At 40.4% G+C, this 19235-nt stretch overlaps 1 protein-coding gene across 1 annotated transcript in view; it reads left to right on the top strand.

Moving 5' to 3' along the window:
• The window catches only part of ZMYM6 (zinc finger MYM-type containing 6), a gene marked incomplete at both ends in the record, with an annotated part of 52854 nt that overhangs the window by 19214 nt on the left and 14405 nt on the right, over positions 1-19235 (top strand). The window contains 4 exons of the mRNA XM_080691379.1: positions 1744-2004; positions 2379-2529; positions 4484-4598; positions 7043-7073. Coding sequence (XP_080547505.1) covers positions 1744-2004; positions 2379-2529; positions 4484-4598; positions 7043-7073 — 558 coding nt within the window. The remainder of the gene's footprint in view (positions 1-1743; positions 2005-2378; positions 2530-4483; positions 4599-7042; positions 7074-19235) is intronic.

The following is a 19235-nucleotide window of genomic DNA, read 5'->3' as shown; positions in this document are numbered from 1 at the left end:
GGATGTTAGGGTCCTTGCTTAAACTACCCTTCCTCTTCACTTTCTCTCATGGTTCTCTCCCTTTCAAAAGAGTAGAAGCTAGGATATAGATTGAATAGGTGGTATGTGAAGGACATTAGTCTCGAGGCTCAGATGCCCTGTCTTCTCATCCTGGTCCCAAAACCTAATGGTTCCTGGCATGGCATTTTAAGTATCCACTTGCCCCATATTTCTCCTCACTGTCTGCATTACACCCAAAGTGGAATTTCATGATCTCCTGAGTGGGAGTATGCCTGATGTGGCATCTCTGGCCCCAAAGACAGAGACCTCCGGTAACCACTGGACTGTATTAACTGTCCGCCATTAGTTGGTAATCAGGTGTGGTGGTATAAACCTGTAATCCTGGCTCTTGGGAGGCTGGAGGATGGCAAGTTTGAGGCCCACCTGGTCAACTTAGGGAGACCCTGTCTCCAAATAAAATAATAAAAAGAAAAGGCCTGGGAACACAGTTCAGGGTAGAGTGCTTATAATATAGCACATGCCAGGCCCTGGGTTCAGTTCCCTGGTACTGCCAAAAAAAAAAAAAAAAAAGTGTTTGTTGGTGATGGGTGTGCAGGAGTAGGGTACCCTGGGGAAAAGTGCTGTAATTTATTTGAACTATATGCTGGAAATCTTTGGACAGCTTGCTTGCATTTCAGTCCTTGACCTTTTTTTTTTTTTTGGCTGTACTGGAGATGGAATCCAGAATCATCTACATCTGAGCTACAACCCCAGCCCCATTTTGAAACAGGGTCTGACTAAGTAGCTGAGACTAGCCATGAACCTGTGATCCTCTTGTCTCAGCCTCTCACGTACTGGAATTACAAGTGTGCACCACCACACTTGGCCAAGTCCTTGACCTTTTAATGCTGCATTTCTCAGACCCTTTGTTCTGAAAATATGCCATTGAAACTTTTACTGTGAGAAATATGACTTAAAAAGAATGCTTGTGCCAGGCGTGGTGGTACACGCTTGTAATCCCAGCATTTGGGAGGCTGAGACCGGAGGATCGTGGTTCGCGGGCAGCCTCAGCTACTACTTAGTGAAGCCCTGTTTCAAAATAAAGAATAAAAAATAGGGCAGGGGGTATAGCTTGGAGGTTGAATACCCCTGGGTTCCATCCCCAGACCCACAAAAAAAAAAAAAAAAAGAATGCTTGTCATGGACTTAATTTTTTTTGGACTTAATTTATTAAAATGAGGAAATAAAATTTACTAAGTTACATTATTTCTCAAATTTATGAAAATCTTTGTCTTGCCAGCGTGGTGGTACACACTTGTAATCCCAGTACTTGGGAGGCGGAGACAGGAAAATCATAGGTTCGAGGACAGCCTCAGCAAGTAATGAGACTCATCAACCTAGTGGGACCCTGTTTCAAAATAAAAATAAGCCGGGGGTGGTGGCGCACGCTTGTAATCCCAGCATTTGGGAGGCTGAGAGAGGAGGATTGTGGCTTGACGACAGCCTCAGCTTCTTACTGAGGCCCTTTGCAACTCAGTGAGACCGTTTCAAAATAAAGAATTAAAAATAGGGCGGGGGTGTAGCTCAGAGGTAGAATGCCCCTGGGTTTCATCCCCAGTACTGCTAAATAAATAAATAAACAAATAAATAAATAATAAGGCTGGGGATATAGCTCAGAGGTAGAATGACCCTGTATTCAATCCTCAAAACCACACACACACACAAATATTAAAATAAAACCTTTGCCTTGTGTTCATTTAGAAGGTATTTAACAAGCCAAAGGGATCAAACTCTTCTGCGGTGCCCCTGTCCGAGGCTCAAGTAGCTGCGAGCCCATCTTCCAGGTCAGCTGTGCCACCAGGAGGAGGTGACGCTACCTCTGCTGTTTCCCGTAGCTCCATCAGTGGCCTTGCCACAGCAGCCAGTCACCAGATTCAAGTTCCTTTAACTCACACAGTTGTGAGACTGAAGTGTCAGCACTGCAACCATCTGTTTGCCACCAAGCCAGAACTGCTTTTCTACAAGGTAAAGCCACATTGTTTAAGGGACCGAAGTACATTTTCATCTTTTTTTTTTTTTTTTTTTTGGTGGTACTGGAGGTGGAACCCAGGGGCTTTTCTACCTCTGGGCTATACTCCCAGACCTATTTTTATATTTTTATTTGGAAACAGGGTCTCACTAAGTTGCTGAGAGCCTCACTAAGTAACTGAGGCTGGCTTTGAACCTGTGCGATCCTCCTGTCTCAGCCTCCCAAGTGCGGGGATTACAAACATGCGCCACCACGCCCGGCCATTTTCATCTTTGACAGTCATTCAGTTACTTTGCTTTGAAATGAGAAGGAAAAGGGTTTCTTAAAGAAGTGGTTTAGTTAGATCTTAATGGTTGTTATTTTTCTGCAGGGTAAAATGTTTCTGTTTTGTGGCAAGCCTTGCTCTGATGAATACAAAAGGAGAAATAAAGTTATAGCAATGTGCGACTACTGTAAACTACAGAAAATTATAAAGGAGACGGTGCGATTCTCAGGAGTTGATAAGCCATTCTGTAGTGAAGGTAAAGAAACTAGCCTGTTATCCACATAGCATGTGGTTTTATGAAATAATTCATGAGTTGGGAAATTAATCCATGATTAATTTCTGAGTAATTTTTCTCTTATAAAGTTTTATTTGAGCATGTCAAGTTAATACTTAGTTTCACTTTTTTTTTTTTTTTTTTGGTGGTACTGGGGTTCCTGGAAGCCCTTCTACCTCCAGGCTACACTCCCAGACCTATTTTTATATTTTTATTTGGAAACAGGGTCTCTTAAGCCAGTGTGGCTGGCTTCGAACCTGCGCAATCCTCCTGTCTCCACCTCCCAAGTGCAGGGATTACAAGCGTGCACCACCACGCCTGGCATCTTAGTTTCACTTTAATATCTGTCTTTTAATTTTTTTATTTTATTTTATGGTGCTCTGGATCAAGCCCCTAGGGGCTCATATATAATAGGCAAGTGCTGTACAGCTGATCTGTACTCTCAGTCCTAAAGTCTGTCTTTTTTCATCCTGGGGTTTGAACTCAGGGGCATTCTACCTCTGAACTATACCCCCAGTACTATTTTTTATTCTTTATTTTGAAACAGGGTCTCACTAAGCTGTAGAGGTCCTCACAAAGTAGCTGAGGCTGGCTGAGAACCTGAGATCCTCCTGTCTCAGCTTCCCAAGTACTGAGATTACAGGCATTCACTACCATGCCCAGCTAGTCTTATCTTTTTTTGTTGTTGTTGTTGGTACTAGAGGTGGAACCCAGAGGCTTTCTACTTCTGGGCTATACTCCCAGACCTATTTTTTATACTTTATTTGGAAACAGGGTCTTACTAAGTTGCTGAGAGCCCCACTAAGTAGCTGAGGCTGGCTTCAAACCTGTGTGATCCTCCTGTCTCAGCCTCCCAAGCGTGGGGATTACAAGTGTGTGCCACCATGCCCAGCTAGTCTTGTTTTTTTAATTGTTGCAGTTTCTCAGTATAGAAAAATTATCAAAATATAAATCAGTAGTATTCACATAGAAAATCGCTAATGTTTAGCTACAACATCCGAAATCTTTTTGTTCCCTGATGAGAACAAAGGAGTTGAACTTAAGCAGTTGTTGCTTAAGAAACTTGTATCCTTCGTGGACAGCCTCAGCTACTTAGCTAGGCCCTTTACAACTCACTGAGACCCTGTTTCAAAAAATAAAACAGTCCTAAAAAATAGGACTGGTGTGTAGCTCAGAGGTACTATACCTCTGGGTTCCATCCTCAGTACCACACACACACAAGAAACTTTTTATATTTCTGATTTTAGCTTAAGAAACTTTTTTTTTTTTCTTTTTGCAGGTCTGGGGATGGAACCAGGGGCATTCGACCTCCGAGCTACACCCCCTGCCCTATTTTTTATTCTTTAATTTGAAACCGGGTCTCACTGAGTTGCGGAGGGCCTCACTAAGTAGCTGAGGCTGTCCGCGAACCGCGATCCTCTGGTCTCAGCCTCCCAAATGCTGGGATTACAAACGTGCGCCACCACACCTGGCTCTTAAGAAACTTTTATTTCTCTGATTTTTTTTTTTCTTTTGCAGGGAGGGGGTGTTGGGTAATGAACCCAAGGACATTCTTCCTTAAAGCTATACCGCCTTAGACCTTTTTATTTTGAAAGCTAAATTGCTGGGGCTGCCTCAAACTTATAAACATATCTTAGCCTTTGAAATACTGGGATTACAGGCATATGCATATGCCACCATGCTTGGCTATATGTCTATTTCTGAATGTAGATTTTCTAATTATCAGTATATTTAAAAGGTGATGTGCATTTGTTTTGTGAACATAAAGACTATTCTTCAACATAGAGGCAAATTATAATCATTGTGTTAAACATAATTACAAATATTTTTGTCAAACATGTAGAAATTGGTATCTAAGACCATTGGGGACTCAACTTTTATCTCTTTGATGTTAACGTGAATTTGATGTTTTTCCCTCATCTTTTCTGTTTCTCAGTTTGCAAATTACTCTCTGCTCGAGACTTTGGAGAACGGTGGGGAAACTACTGTAAGAGGTGCAGCTACTGTTCACAGACCTCCCCGAACTTGGTACAAAATCGGTTGGAGGGCAAGTTAGAAGAGTTTTGTTGTGAAGATTGCATGTCCAAATTTACAGTTTTATTTTATCAGGTAAATACAATATGCTTTTTTTGCTTTCTCTTTTGTTTATTTATTTTTATGACTGAGACAGGGTTTTCACTGTATTGGGCAGCTTAGCACCTAAAGCCTAGAATCTAACTTAGAATACTCCTGTCTGTCTCCCCAGTAGGCTTTTTTGGCTTCCTCAAATTGGAGCAAATTATTTTTTATTTAAACTGTGTTCAAATTATGTAAATAAAAATGTGTTTAGAGCTGTATAAAATAAAGTATTGGGCTATTATAGCAAAATTTGTTTGGATATAAACATAACATCTTTGGGGAAAAGAATTTAGTATTTCTGGTGACTTTGTTAGATTTGAGGATACATGCCATTTATTTTTGCCCTTTTTTTTGATGGTGGTGTTGGGGATTGAACCTAGGGTCATTCTACCTCTGAGCTAAACGCCCAGCCCTTTTTTTTTTATTCTTTATTTTGAAACACGGTCTCACTGAGTTGCAAGAGTCCTCACTAAACAGTTGTGGCTGTCTGTGAACCGGGATCCTCCTGTCTCAGCCTCCCAAATGCTGGGCTTACAAGCGTGCGCCACCATGCCCAGCTCTTACTCTTTATTTTGAAACAGGGTCTCACTAAGTTTCAGAGGGCCTCTCTAAGTAGCTGAGGCTGAGAACCTAGAGGGCCTCAGTAAGTAGCTGAGGTTATCTGAGAACCCAGATCCTCCTGTCTCAGCCTTCTAAGTACTATTTTTGCTTTCTGTTAAGACACATCAACCTTATTTGTATTTTTGAATTCTTTTTAGTTAGAACTTTAATAATTTGCCTTATGTAGCTCTCATTCAGGTCACTCTGAGGAATTTGAAGGCAGCCCTTATTCTCACTTCATAGGTCAAATGACAGTGACTGGCAATCTTATCTACTTAAAAAAAAAAAAAAGATTACTTTAGTCAGGCATGGTGGCACACACCTGTGATCCTAGTACTTGGGTGGCTGAGACAGGAGGATTATAGGTTCAAGGACAATCTTAGCAACTTAGCTAGAGATTCTCAGCAAGCTAGAAGACCGTTTGAAAACAAGAAAAAGATTGGGAGTGTAGCTCAGAGGTAGAATGCTCCTGCAAGGATTCAATCCCTGTATCACCCCCCCCCCACACCCTTTTTAAAAGGCTAACCATAATAACTACAGTTAATTGAACCATTAGTACATGTCTGGTACTCCATAAATAATGTTTCATTTAATCCTCAACACAATCTCAAGAGGGAGGTGTATTATTGCAAGTTTATAAATAAGGAAAAGAAGTGCTCTCCAGAGAGGTTAAATAATGTACTTTTGAGGAATCTGGTAGATGACATCTAGGTAGCACCTATAACACCCTAGTTAGGTCACCATTTCCTTGTCTATCTTACCTCCAACATTTAACTTTCTTAGGAACCAAGCTAGTATTTTTTTCACTGTTATATGACCAAGACCAATTGTAGTGCTTAAGACAAAGGATATCTAATTAGATGTTTCTTGAATGAATCAAAATCTTTACAACGTCAAAGTCTATATTTTTTCTTTTTTTTTTTCTTTCTTTCTTTTTTTTTTTTTTTTGGTGGTACTGGGATTCCTGAAAGCCCTTCTACCTCGAGCTACACTCCCAGACCTATTTTATATATATTTTTAATTTGGAAACAGGGTCTCTTAAGCCACCAAGACTGGCTTCGAACCTGCATGATCCTCCTGTTTCCGCCTTCCAAGCGCAGGGATTACAAGCGTGCGCCACCACGCCCGGCGTTCAATGTCTTTATTTTTTCTATTGAAGTATGGTCTTCTTCCTTCTTCTCCACTAACATTACCACCACCCAGGAGCATTCTGCAACTAAACTATATTCATAGCCTTTTTTTTTTGTTTTGGTGGTACTGGGGTTTCTGGAAACCCTTCTACCTCCGGGCTACACTCCCAGACCCATTTTTATATTTTTATTTGGAAACACAGTCTCTTAAGCCAGTGAGACTGGCTTCAAACTAGCACGATTCTCCTATTTCCGCCTCCCAAGGGCGGGGATTACAAGTGTGCGCCACCATGCCCAGCTTGACTTGCTTCTTAATCTTTTAAAAATAGAACCTGTCTTTAGATTCTTTTATCAGTATTTTTTTTTTGTTTTTTGTTTTTTTGCAGGTCTGGGGATGGTCCCCAGGGGCATTTGACCTTTGAGCTACACCCCATGCCCTATATTTTATTATTTATTTGGAAACAGGGTCTCATAAGCCAGTGCACACAGCTGGCTTCGAACCTGCGCGATCCTCCTGTCTCTGCCTCCCAAGTGCAGGGATTACAAGTGTGCGCCACCACACCCGGCTTTTTTCTGGTTTATGATTAATACTATCTTTTCACTATTTTTACAGTTTTAAGCCTGTGTTGTCTTACATTCTTCCTCAGATGGCAAAGTGTGATGGTTGTCAACGACAGGGTAAGCTAAGTGAGTCCATAAAATGGCGAGGCAATATCAAACATTTCTGTAGCCTGCTTTGTATTTTGAAGTTTTGTTATCAGCAAAGTATGAATGATCCTCCTCCACAAAACAAAGGTAAGAGTAAAGTAAACTTGGCTAATGGGATCTTTATGTCATTGTTGGAATATGTTATCAGCACACACAAAATTAATATAACAAAAAATAAGGTTTCAAGGTAGATGCATGTTGTGGTGCATGCCTATAATCCCAGTACTTGGGAGGCTGAGACAAAAGGATCACAAATTCAAGGCCTGTATGGTAACCTAGTGATACCTTGTTTTAAAAAATAAAAAGGGCTGAGGGTGTAGCTCAGTGGGAGTGCCCCTGGAATCAGTTCCAGTGCCATGGAAAAAAAAAAACTTTCCCACTGGATTCAGATAACCTAAATTTCTTCACATCTTTCTTTAACAATCTTTAGTTTTCTTTTAAAATTTTATTTATTTTTCTACTAGAGATTGAACTCAAAGGCATTCTACATCTGTGCTACACCTTCAGCCCTTTTCGCTTTTTATTTTGAAACAGTCTTGCTAGGTTGCTAAAAATCTTGCTATGTTGCTGAGGCTGGCCTCAAACCTGCAGTCTTCCTGTCACAGCTTTCCAAGTACTGGTATCATAGGCATACACCACCATCTCGGGCCCTTAATGGTAATTCTTGAGGGAAAATCAATTCTAATGCCTTTTGTTCTCAAAACCAAATATACCAAAAAATTGATAAATCTGTAAGTACTAGTTTCTATAAGGAAATATTGATTTGCTTTTGATTAAATTTACCTATATATGAATAATTTAAACTAAGGGGTACATATTATTCAGTTAATAAACTAGGAACAAAAATAGAAAATAGGGCAAACAAAGGGAGAGGATATAAGTATGTTAATGTAGTTGCTGTGAATGATGCAGATTTGATCCGGAGCTTGCTTGTAGCAAAGGAGAAAAGAACAACACATTAATTATCTCAGAAAAAATAAAGTAGAACAGTTCTTCATGGGTAGCAAAGTTTTTCCTGGCTAAGAATAAAATAATTTTGCAATTAGGACAGCTAATGTGGTCAAAATATCAGAAGACTGGATAGATACATGTTCTTAAAGTAGATCCCCTAAGTAGCACTTTCTGAGTATGAGATCAAAAACCCTTGATATCATGTTCTCTGATCAAAGCCTGAAGTACTGTCTTAATTGACTTAGAGTTCACAGGCTTTGGCTTTTTGTAGTCTGGCTCTTGCCTACCTTTGCAATCTTATTAATTGTATCTTAATCCTATAAGTCATGTGCTGATCTTTTGTGTTAGCTGCCTGCTTCCTAGAACCTGTCAGGATGGTAGAATATTAATTTTGTAATGCAGCTTAAGAAAACTGGTATTAAATGGTCAGCTCCCTTATCAACTTATAAATATTGGCATTGTAATATTTTATTTATTTATTTACTTATTTATTTTGCAGTACTGGGGATGGAACCCAGGGGCATTCTACTTCTGAGCCACACACACACCCCCAACCCTATATTTTATTCTTTACAGAAAGCCTTTCTAAGTAGTTGAGGCTGTCTGAGTACCGTGATCCTCCTGTTTGAGCCTTTCAAGTACTGGAATTACAAGCGTGTGCCACCATGCCTGGCTTCATGTTAAATTTTTATTTGGAGCAGGCTTAGTGTAGAAGTTTTAATATTCACTAATAGAACAGCCCAGTTAATCCTGAAGCTAAAAGCTAATACCTGTATTTTTTACCTGTTAAATGTCATTCGAAAGTTAAAATTTTATAGAATTAGGTACCTTTTAAGCCCTAGTGAACATTAATCTGACCAGAATTCCCCAACCCAGTGTTATATATAATTAAATATTTTCATTGCCTTTTGAAAACCTTGTTAAACAGGGTATATTTTTTGTATGTGTGTCTGTATGGCCCTTTTGTTTATATGAGATTTTACCTTTTTATTTATTTGAATCAGTAAATATTCCTAAGACACAAACTACTTTGATGGGGCTCCCTTCTACAAGGACAGATACAACACCAGTTATAACCAGTGTGGTATCATTGGCAAAAATACCTGCTGCCCAGACCAACGGAAACACTAACGGTATTGTAAAAGGTGTGACTTGATATAAAGGCATTTGGCTAGAAGGTAGAGGTAGTAAGCATTGCCTAGCCTACGTAGTTGTTATTGGTAATGTCTTTCTTATATGAGGAAACATGGTCCTCTGTCTCTGGGAGCGTAAGTAGCAAGCAAGGTGGTGTGGATGGGAAAGGAAGTGGTATATATAGCTTATTTTTTAAGAACTTAAACAATTTTAATATACCTGCTGTTTATATACCAGATATTCTAATGATTTAGTAGGATGGGGCTAGAGCCTAGGGATCCTTACCTTTACCAGGTACTGCAGGGGATATTGATGTAGTTTCCTTGAGTCATTTTTAAAAAAATACTGGTCTAGACTGTAGCCTACCATGGAGATAGGAAATTAGCTTTTGGTCTCAATGTTCATTTATATATATTTTAGGAATAATATATTTCTTAAGTCTGGGGATGTAGGTCATTGGTAAAGCACTTGCTTAGCATGTGCAAGGCCCTGAATTTGATCCCTAGTACTTAAAAAAAAGTTACATATATATGTATATGTGTGTATGTCTCAATTTATAACAGGTGCAGCTACTAAAGAAGCAGCAAAGATCATTGAAGATGTAAGTTTTATTAATGTTTATCCTTGATAAGAACTACTTGGGTTTGTTTTCATTTTGGATATAGCATTCTAATATACAATTGAGTATTTTTCTATTTGTAGCGTAAGTCCCCTCCCTCTCCCTCTCCCTCTCCCTCCCCCCTCCCTCCCCCTCTCTCTCTCTCTCTTTCTCTCTCTCTCTCTCTCTCTCTCTCCTCTTTTGGTGATACTGGGGATGGAACCCAGGGGCTTTCTGCCTTTGGGGTATACTCCCAGACCTATTTTATATTTTATTTGGAAACGGGGTCTCACTAAGTTGCTGAGAGCCTCACTAAGTAGCTGAGGTTGTCTGCGAACCTGCGATCTTCCTGGCTCAGCCTCCCAAGTACTGACTGAGATTACAAGCATGTGCCAGCACACCCAGCAAGTATTTTCCTTTTAGACTAGAAAGTTTTTTTTTTTTTTTTTTGGTGGTACTGGGGTTCCTGGAAGCCCTCCTTCCTCTGGGCTACACTCCCAGAACTATTTTATATTTTTGAAACAGGGTCTCTTATGCCAGCACGGCTGGCTTCGAACCTGCGCGATCCTCCTGTCTCCGCCTCCCAAGCGCGGGGATTACAAGCGTGCGCCACCACGCCCGGCTAGAAAGTTTTTTTTTTAATATATACTTTATTTGGAAACAGGGTCTCACTAAGTTGCTGAAAGCCTCACTAAGTAGCTGAGGCTGGCTTCGAACCCATGTGATGCTCCTGTCTCAGCCTCCCAAGCGCAGGGATTACAAGCATGCGCCACCACGCCCGGCAATAGACTAGAAAGTTTTTTAAAGTTCAGTTCATGAATTTTATGAGGCTGAAAATAATGCAGAGATAGTATATTTAAACATTAATGTCTTAAAGTTGAAATATTATGAAACTTCCAAGAATATACATATACATATATATAGGCATATATATTTTTTTTTCTGTACTGGAGATTGAACCCTAGGAGCTCTGATGTCTATACTCTTAGCCCCCCGTTTTATTGTTTATTTTGAAACAAGACCTCAGTAAGTTGCAGCCTCACTAAGTAGCTGAGGCTGGCCACAAACCTGTTCTCCTGTCTCGCCCTCCTAAGTACTGGGATTACAAGCCTGCACCACCACATCCGGCTCAAAAAGAAATTTTCTTTTCTTTTTGCGGTACTGGGGATAGAACACAGAGGCATTCTACTTCTGAGCCACACCCCCAGTCCTGTTTTATTCTTTTTTTTTTTTTTTTTTTTTTGCTAGGGATGGAACCCAGGGGCATTCTACCTCTGAGCTACACTCCCAGCCTGCCCGCCCGTCCTCCCTCTTTCTTTCTTTCTTTCTAATTTTTTTTTTGCGTGTCTGAGGATGGAACCCAGAGGCATTTGACCTCTGAGCCGTATCCCCTGCCCTATTTTTTATTCTTTATTTTGAAACAGGGTCTCACTAAGTTGCAGAAGGCCTCACTAAGTAGCTGAGGCTGTCCACGAACCGTGATCCTCTGGTCTCAGCCTTCTGAATGCTGGGATTACAAGTGTGCGCCACCATACCCGGCTTCTTTATTTTTTTGAAACAGGGTCTCACTAAGTTGCAAAGGCTCTCACTAAGTAGTAGCTGAGGCTGTCTGCGAACCGCATCCTCTTATTTCAGCCTCCCAAATGCTAGGATTACAAGCGTGAGCCACTACACCCAGCTGTATTTTATTCTTTTTATTTTGAAACAGGGTCTCACTAAGTAGCTGAGGCTGTCCGTGAACTGCGATCCTCCTGTCTCGCCTCCCAAATGCTGGGATTACAAGCGTGCACCATCAATGCCTGGCTTTCAATTTTTTTTTTTTGCGGGTTTGGGGATGGAACCCAGGGGCATTTGACCTCTGAGCTACAGCCCCTGCCCTATGTTTTATTCTTTATTTTGAAACAGGGTCTCACTAAGTAGCTGAGGCTGTCCACGAACCGTGATCCTCCTGTCTCCGCCTCCTGAATGCTGGGATTACAAGCATACGCCACCACCCCTGGCTTCAAAAATTTTTTTAAAAGTTCAAAAAATGCAAACTTTCAAATCTGACAGCCTGAAGAGATTATAAACCATTTCATTGTTGACTTGCACCAGCAGCCCTTTAACAGGGGAGTAAAATTTCCATCATTTTTTGTCATTGTCACATGATACTGCTTTTCTTTTTTTTTTTGCGGGTCTGAGGATGGAACCCATTTGACCTCTGAGCTATAGTCCCTGCCCCATTTTTATATTCTTTATTTTGAAACAGGGCCTCACTATGTTGCGGAGGGCCTAAGTAGCTGAGGCTGTCTGCAAGCTGCGATCCTCCAGTCTCAGCCTCTCGAATGCCTGGCTCGATTTTTGTGTGTGTGTGTGACTGTTGTGCTGCTATCTTAACATTTGCTCTCAAAAAATTAAAATTTTTAAAATTTGTCATTCAAGTGTTCAGTAAATGGTGGTGCTAAAAAAAAATGTCTCATATTCAGTAGCTTTCGGACGCAGGATCAGTGTCATGAAAATCTACTAAGACAGTCAGATCACTGCTATGATACCTCATGTTATTAATTCATCAGAGTGTACCTGCTCTCACAGTAGCAGAAAACAAAAGTATCATTAAAGCAGATGTTTGCCCCCTTATCTCATGAAAGTTAACTTAAAGCCAGGCCAGGTAAATGGAATAACCCTTGTCAGAAGCAGCATTAAAGCAGATACACCTCTTAGCTCACAAAGATTATCTTTTTTTTTTTTTTTTTTTTTTTGCGGGTCTGGGGATGGAACCCAGCAGCATTTGACCTCCAAGCCATATCCCCTTCCCTATTTTTATTTTTTATTCGAAAACAGGGTCTCACTAAGTTGTGGATGGCCTCACTAAGTAGCTGAGGCTGTCGGCGAACCGTGATCCTCCGGTTTCAGCCTCCTGAATGCTGGGATTACAAACTCGTGCCAGCACGCCCATCCTTTGTTCTTTTTTGGAGGTACTGGGGGTGGAACCCAGGGGCTTTTATACCTCTGGGCTACACTCCCAGACCTATTTTATTTTATTTGTAAACAGGGTCTCACTAAGTTGCTGAGAGCCTCACTAAGTAGCTAAGGCTGCTTTCTAACCTGTGTGATCCTCCTGTCTCAGCCTCCCACGTGGTGGGATTATAAGCGTGTGCCACCACGCCCGGCTTTTTCAAAGATTATCTTTTATCCAGGCAAGGTAATAGAGTAAATGAAAAACCCTGGCACATGGACATGAAGTATTGTGATGATCTGAAAGGAGGTGACAGTGAAATAAAAGGTTTACTCTAAGTCACGACTGGCCTTCCAGTTCCAAATCCTCAAGGTGTTAAAAATATAACAGTGATCAGGCAAGCTGTATCTGCTGCTTCTGAAGCTATCAAACTCTTAAAGAACCTTTAACTTGAAAGTCAATATAACATAACCTGCTCATAAGGAATCTGTGAAAATTGTAAAGAAAGTACATTTGTGCAGAGTTGAAGAGGCTGTTGAAAATTTGCTTGGGCTAGAAATAGAGAAACAAAGGCAGAAGGAAGAGGGACACAGCAATCAGCCTCAGCTTTCAGCACAAGTAACTGTGCAGCCACTGGCAGAGGCTTTTGACATACTGTAGCAGCAGTTACTTTTCCCCCCCTTTGTACTGGTATTGAACCCAGAGGGATTCTGCCTCCACTCTACACTCTCAGCCCTATTTTATTTTGTTTATTTTGAAACAAGGTCTCACTTAGTTGCTGAGGCTGATCTTGAACCTACAATCCTCCTGTCTCAGCCTCCCAAGAACTGGGATTGCAGATGTACACCACCATGCCCAACTGGCAGTTACTGTTTTTGAAGATGATCCAAATAATTGTGCTTCCATGGTGGCAAGACAGAATATGGAAAGTGTATGTGCATGTCAAGAAATCCTCAGTGAAGTGAAAGCAAATGAGACAAAAAATGCCAGCCACGTTAGATTCATTATTTAACAAAAGTCTCACCAGGGGATAAGACCAATTTTTCACCCAAATGTGCAGAGATTGCTTGTCCTAATTTAGTATCTCTTAACTCTTCCATTATTTGTGTTGTTGGAAGATAATAGCAATTGCTACTTAATTTTCAGTTAGTATACCATATTAGATTAGTTAATGAAATATCATTAAATTAACTTGTATTTATTTGTACATTATATGTTGTGCATTACATTGTATTTCAGAATTACTTTATTAATAAATCATTTGTACCATTTATAATTATGTTATTAACTACATGATGGTATCATTAAAATACAAATGTGTTATATATTAATAACTTTTATATATTAATAACTATTTTTAACATATATTTATAAAAACATTCTACAATTTGTAGATTGATATACTGTGAGAATGCATCCCTCTTCCACTTTGTATAAATGGGACATTTAGGCTTGAATTATGCTAGTTTTGAATTATTCAGGTTATTTAGGAAGATATATCTCATATTTAATGTGTCTGCCCTATATATGTTTTCTCCAGGTGGAGTATTTCTATAATTCACTAATATACTATATTTAAACTGTGTTACCAAATAGTTTTGATTAATATTTCCAGTTAGTCTATAAAAAGATAATAATAAATAACATGGTGCTTTTATTATATGAAACAAAAATCCTGACAGTGTTAGCATCTTTTTAGTTTCTCTGAGAATGTTAGTGTGAATCTCCTTCAAGTTATTTAAGTGGAATGGTACTTTAATGGTATTATAATGGAATGGTAAAATTACAGAAGAGTACAAGGAAGAAAATGTCAGCAAACTTTTTCTGAAAAAGTCTAGGTAGTAAATATTTTAAACTTTGCAGGCTACATGGTCTTTGTTACAACTAGAGACTCTACCATTTCTGCCATTATAGTACATAAGTAGACACAGACAATACACAAGTTACTAAGTGTGGTTGTGTTGCATAAAAATATTTACAAAAATAGGTAAAAGGCTGGACTTTGCTCACAGTGTGTAATTTGCCAATCCCTGCTCTGCTTTATTCCCTCCACCTAGAATTCAGAATTAACCATTGTTTGATCTGGCTTATTGCTCTAAGGTCCTCCCCAACCCTTATCTTTTTTTTTTTTTTTTTTGTATTGGTAATGTATTGAAACAAGGGGCATTCTACCTCTGATCCATATCCCCAGCCCAATTTTATTTTATTTTTTAATTTTTTTGGGGGAGGGGTACTGGGGGTGGAACCCAGAGGCCTTCTACTTCCAGACTATACTCCCAGACCAATTTTATATATTTTTTTATTTTTTTATTTTTTATTGGTGCACTGTATTCATACATCATAGTGGGATACAAACTTTTGTAGACATACATGCACACATCGCCCAGTCAGCCCCCACCCGATCCCCACCCCATTCTCTCCCCATCCCTCCTTCCCATGCTTGGCTTAGTGGTTGACATCTAGTATTATAGCAATTTATCCAAAATTAAAAATTATAATCTCACATAATAGTTTTATTTGTCTGATACCAAGCTTTTGATGACTTAAAGATAACATTTCAATATTTCTTTTTGCTTTCTTTCTTACCAGAGAATATTTTTTTTCTATTTTTTTAGGTGAAACTATCATATATTTATATATTTATTTTTCAGAAAAAAAAAATCTATCCTAGTATGGAATATGGACTCTAGATACCCAAAACGATCTTGAAAAAGAACAAAGCTAGAAGATATATATTTTCTGATTTCAAACCATATAAAGCTACAATAATCGAAACAGTGTAGTACTATTCTAAAGGCAAATATATAAACCATTGGAGTTAAATAAAAGCCTAGAGCTAAATTCTTCCCTATATTGTCAAGTTATTTTTGACAAGGTTTCCACGAACATTTGGTGGTGGAAATAATAATCTTTTAACTAAATATTGTTGAAACATAATAATTACATGGAAAAGAATAAAATTGGACCCTTACCTAATCCCACATACAAGTATTAACTCAAACTAGATAAAAGACCTAAATATAAATCTTAAGACTATAAACTTTTAGGAGAAAATCTGGGTCATAAAACCTCACAACATGGAACCCAGGGGTATTCTACCTCCAAGATACACCCCCAGCCTGATTTTTTTTTTTTTTTTTTTTTAGTTTTTATTTTGAAACAGAATCTCATTGAGTTCCAAAGGGCCTCATTGAGTAGCTGAGGTGATCACCTTGATCCTCCTGTCTCAGCCTCCCAAAATACTGGGATTATAAGCGAGCACCACCATGCCCAGCTTCCAGTTTTATTTTTTATGTTGAAACAGTGTCTTACTAAGTTGCCAAGGGTGACTGTGAACCTGAGATCCTCCTGTCTCAGCCTCCCACCAAGTACTGGGTCTACGAACATATGCTACCATGCCCAGGTATAGGTGTATGTGTGTGGGGGGGCTTGTTTGTTTGTTTGTTTGTTTGTTTGTTTTACTGAGGATTGAACCCAGGGGCATTCTACCTCTGAGCTATATGCCTAGCCCTATTTTGTTTTTTTATTTGAAATAGAGTTTTAGTAGGTTGTGAAGGGTCTCAGGACGTTGTTGAGGCTGGCCACAAAACTGCAGTTTTCCTGTCTTAGCTTCCCTTGAGATTACAATCTTGTACCACCATGCCCATTTAAAAAGTCTGCATTAAAAAACAAAAACATGCCAGGCGTGGTGGCGCACGCTTGTAATCCCCGCACTTGGGAGGCTGAGACAGAAGGATCGCGCAGGTTCAAAGTCAGCCTCAGCTACTTAGTGAGGCTCTCAGCAACTTAGTGAGACCCTGATTCCAAATAAAATATAAAATAGGTCTGGGATAGCCCGGAGGTAGAAAGCCTCTGGGTTCCACCCCCAGTACCACCAAAAAAAAACCCCAAAAAACAAAAAAACATGATAGCCAGTTTTGGTGCTGCACCCGTGTAGTCCCAGTATTTGGGAGGCTGAAACGAGTATATCGGTTTGAAGCCAGCCTTGGCAATTTAATGAGGCCTTCCGCAACGTAGTGAGAGCCTGTTTCCAAATAAGAAATAAAATTGGACTGGGCGTGGTCCCTGCATTCGGGAGGCAGAGACGTGAGGATCCAGCCTCAGCTACTTAGCAAGGCCCTTTGGAACTAGTGAGACCCTGTCTCAAAAATAATGAAACAAAGCTGAGCGTGGTGGCGCACACTTGTAATCCCCGCGCTTGGGAGGCAGAGACAGGAGGATCGCGCAGGTTCGAAGCCAGCCACACGCGCTGGCTTAGGAGACCCTGTTTCCAAATAAAAAATGTAAAAATAAGTCTGGGAGTGTAGCGTGTAGCCCGGAGGTAGAAGGGCTTCCAGGAACCCCGGTACCACCAATAAATAAATAAATAAATAATAATATTAATAATAATAAGACAAAAAAATAGGGCTGGCACTTGGAGGTATAATTCCCTGGTTCCAGTACAAAAACAAAACAAAAAGACAAAGGTTAGATGCACAAGGTCAGTGGTGATGCCTTAACTGTGTGCCTTCTCAAGGGGAGTGCTAATTTTCTCTCCTTTCATACCACACAATCTTCACCTATCTTTGTGTTGAATTATTTTTTTCTTTCTGATTTCCTGGAAGTCTTTATACAATGGTTTTTGTTTATGTGGTCTTAATTACCCACATCCAACTGAAGTCTGAAACTTAAATGAAAAATTCCAGAAGTGAATAACTTACAAGTTTTAAATTGCAAACCATTTTGAATAGCATTATAAATTCTTACATCATCTTGATCTGTCATTAGGGGTTTTATTTTTATTTTTTTATTTATTTTTTGGTGGTACTGGGGTTCCTGGAAGCCCTTTCCTGAGATCTTCTGGTTCCTGAGATCTTCTAGTCTCAACCTCCCAAGTACTGGGATTACAGGTATGCACCACCACGCCCAGCTGCCAGTATGATCTTTTAAGAACACAAATCAGGCCATGTTACATCCAGGCTACACTCCCAGACCTATTTTATTTTTGGAAACAGGGTCTCTTAAGCCAGCGCGGCTGGCTTCGAACCTGCAAGTGTGCGCCACCACGCCGGCTGTCATTAGGGGTTTTAAACACCACCTAGAATGGTGGCCTGATTCCCAGGTTTATTTCTCTTGCCCTACTCTGAACCTCAACATTATGTATCCAACTTGTTCACTTGACATTTACACTTAGCTGGACAATAGCCAACACAAATATGTTTACAATAGGATCCTTTTATTACCCTGACTTCTCTCTGGTATTCCCTACGTCTTACTACCACGGTGGTCTGAGCCTCACTTTCCTTCTGGATTATCTCAGTGACTTCCTGCCTTGTTTCCTCTGTCCGTTCTTGCCCTGTGCAGTTTTTTCTCCATGTTGTTGACAGTATGATTGCGCGCGCGCGCGTGTGTGTGTGTGTGTGTGTGTGTGTGTGTGTGTGTGTGTGTGTTGGGGGTACTGGGGATGGGACCTCCAAGCTATACTGCTGGCTCTATTTTTTATTTGTAGCTTCACTAAGTAGCTGAGGCTGGTCACAGAACCTGAGATCTTCTAGTCTCAACCTCCCAAGTACTGGGATTACAGGTATGCACCACCACGCCCAGCTGCCAGTATGATCTTTTAAGAACACAAATCAGGCCATGTTACATCGTTTGTGGCGCACGCTTGTAATCCCCGCACTTCGGAGGCTGAGACAGAATTGCACAGGTTTGAAGCCAGTCTCAGCTACTTAGTGAGGCTCTCAGCAACTTAATGAGACCCTGTTTCCAAATAAAGTATAAAATAGGTCTGGGAGTATACCCCAGAGGTAGAAAGCCCCTGGGTTCCACCCCCAGTTACCCCCCCCCACACACACACACACTAAAAACCTTCAATGAAGCTGGGCATGGTTGCCCATTCTTGTAATCCCAGTACTTGGGAGGCTGAGATAGGAGGATCCCAGGTTTGCAGCCAGCCTCAGCAATTTAGTGAGCCCCTCTAAAAGTCAGCACATAAATGGGCAATAGAAAGGCTGCAACTCATGCCACAAAGAAAAAAAAAAGTTAAAAATATGAGCCGGACACCGGGCATGCTTGTAATTCCCACGCTTGGGAGGTAGAGACAGGAGGATTGCGCAGGATCGAAGCCAGCTGAGCTGGTTTAAGAGACCCTGTTTCCAAATAAAAATATAAAATTGTCTTGTAAACCCCCCCCCCCACTTAGGAGGCGGAGATAGGAGGATCGGGCAGGTTCAAAGCCAGGCTCAGCTGGTTTAAGAGACCCTGTTTCCGCCAGGCATTGTGGCCCACGCTTGTAATCCCCACTGGAGGCGGAGACAGGAAGATCGCGCTCTGGTTTAAGAGACCCTGTTTACAAATGAAAAGGTTAAAAATAGGTCTGGGAGTGTAGCCCGGAGGTAGAAGGGCTTCCAGGAACCCCAGTACCACCAAAAAAAATTAATGAGACCCTGTTTCCAAATAAATATAAAATAGGTCTGAGAGTATAGCCTGGAGGTAGAATGCCCCTGGGTTCCATCCCCAGTACCACAATAGAAAA

This window comes from Muscardinus avellanarius (genome assembly GCF_963383645.1).
Source record: "Muscardinus avellanarius genome assembly, chromosome: 3".
Lineage (NCBI taxonomy): Eukaryota > Metazoa > Chordata > Mammalia > Rodentia > Gliridae > Muscardinus > Muscardinus avellanarius.
This window is presented reverse-complemented; position numbering and strand designations above follow the sequence as displayed.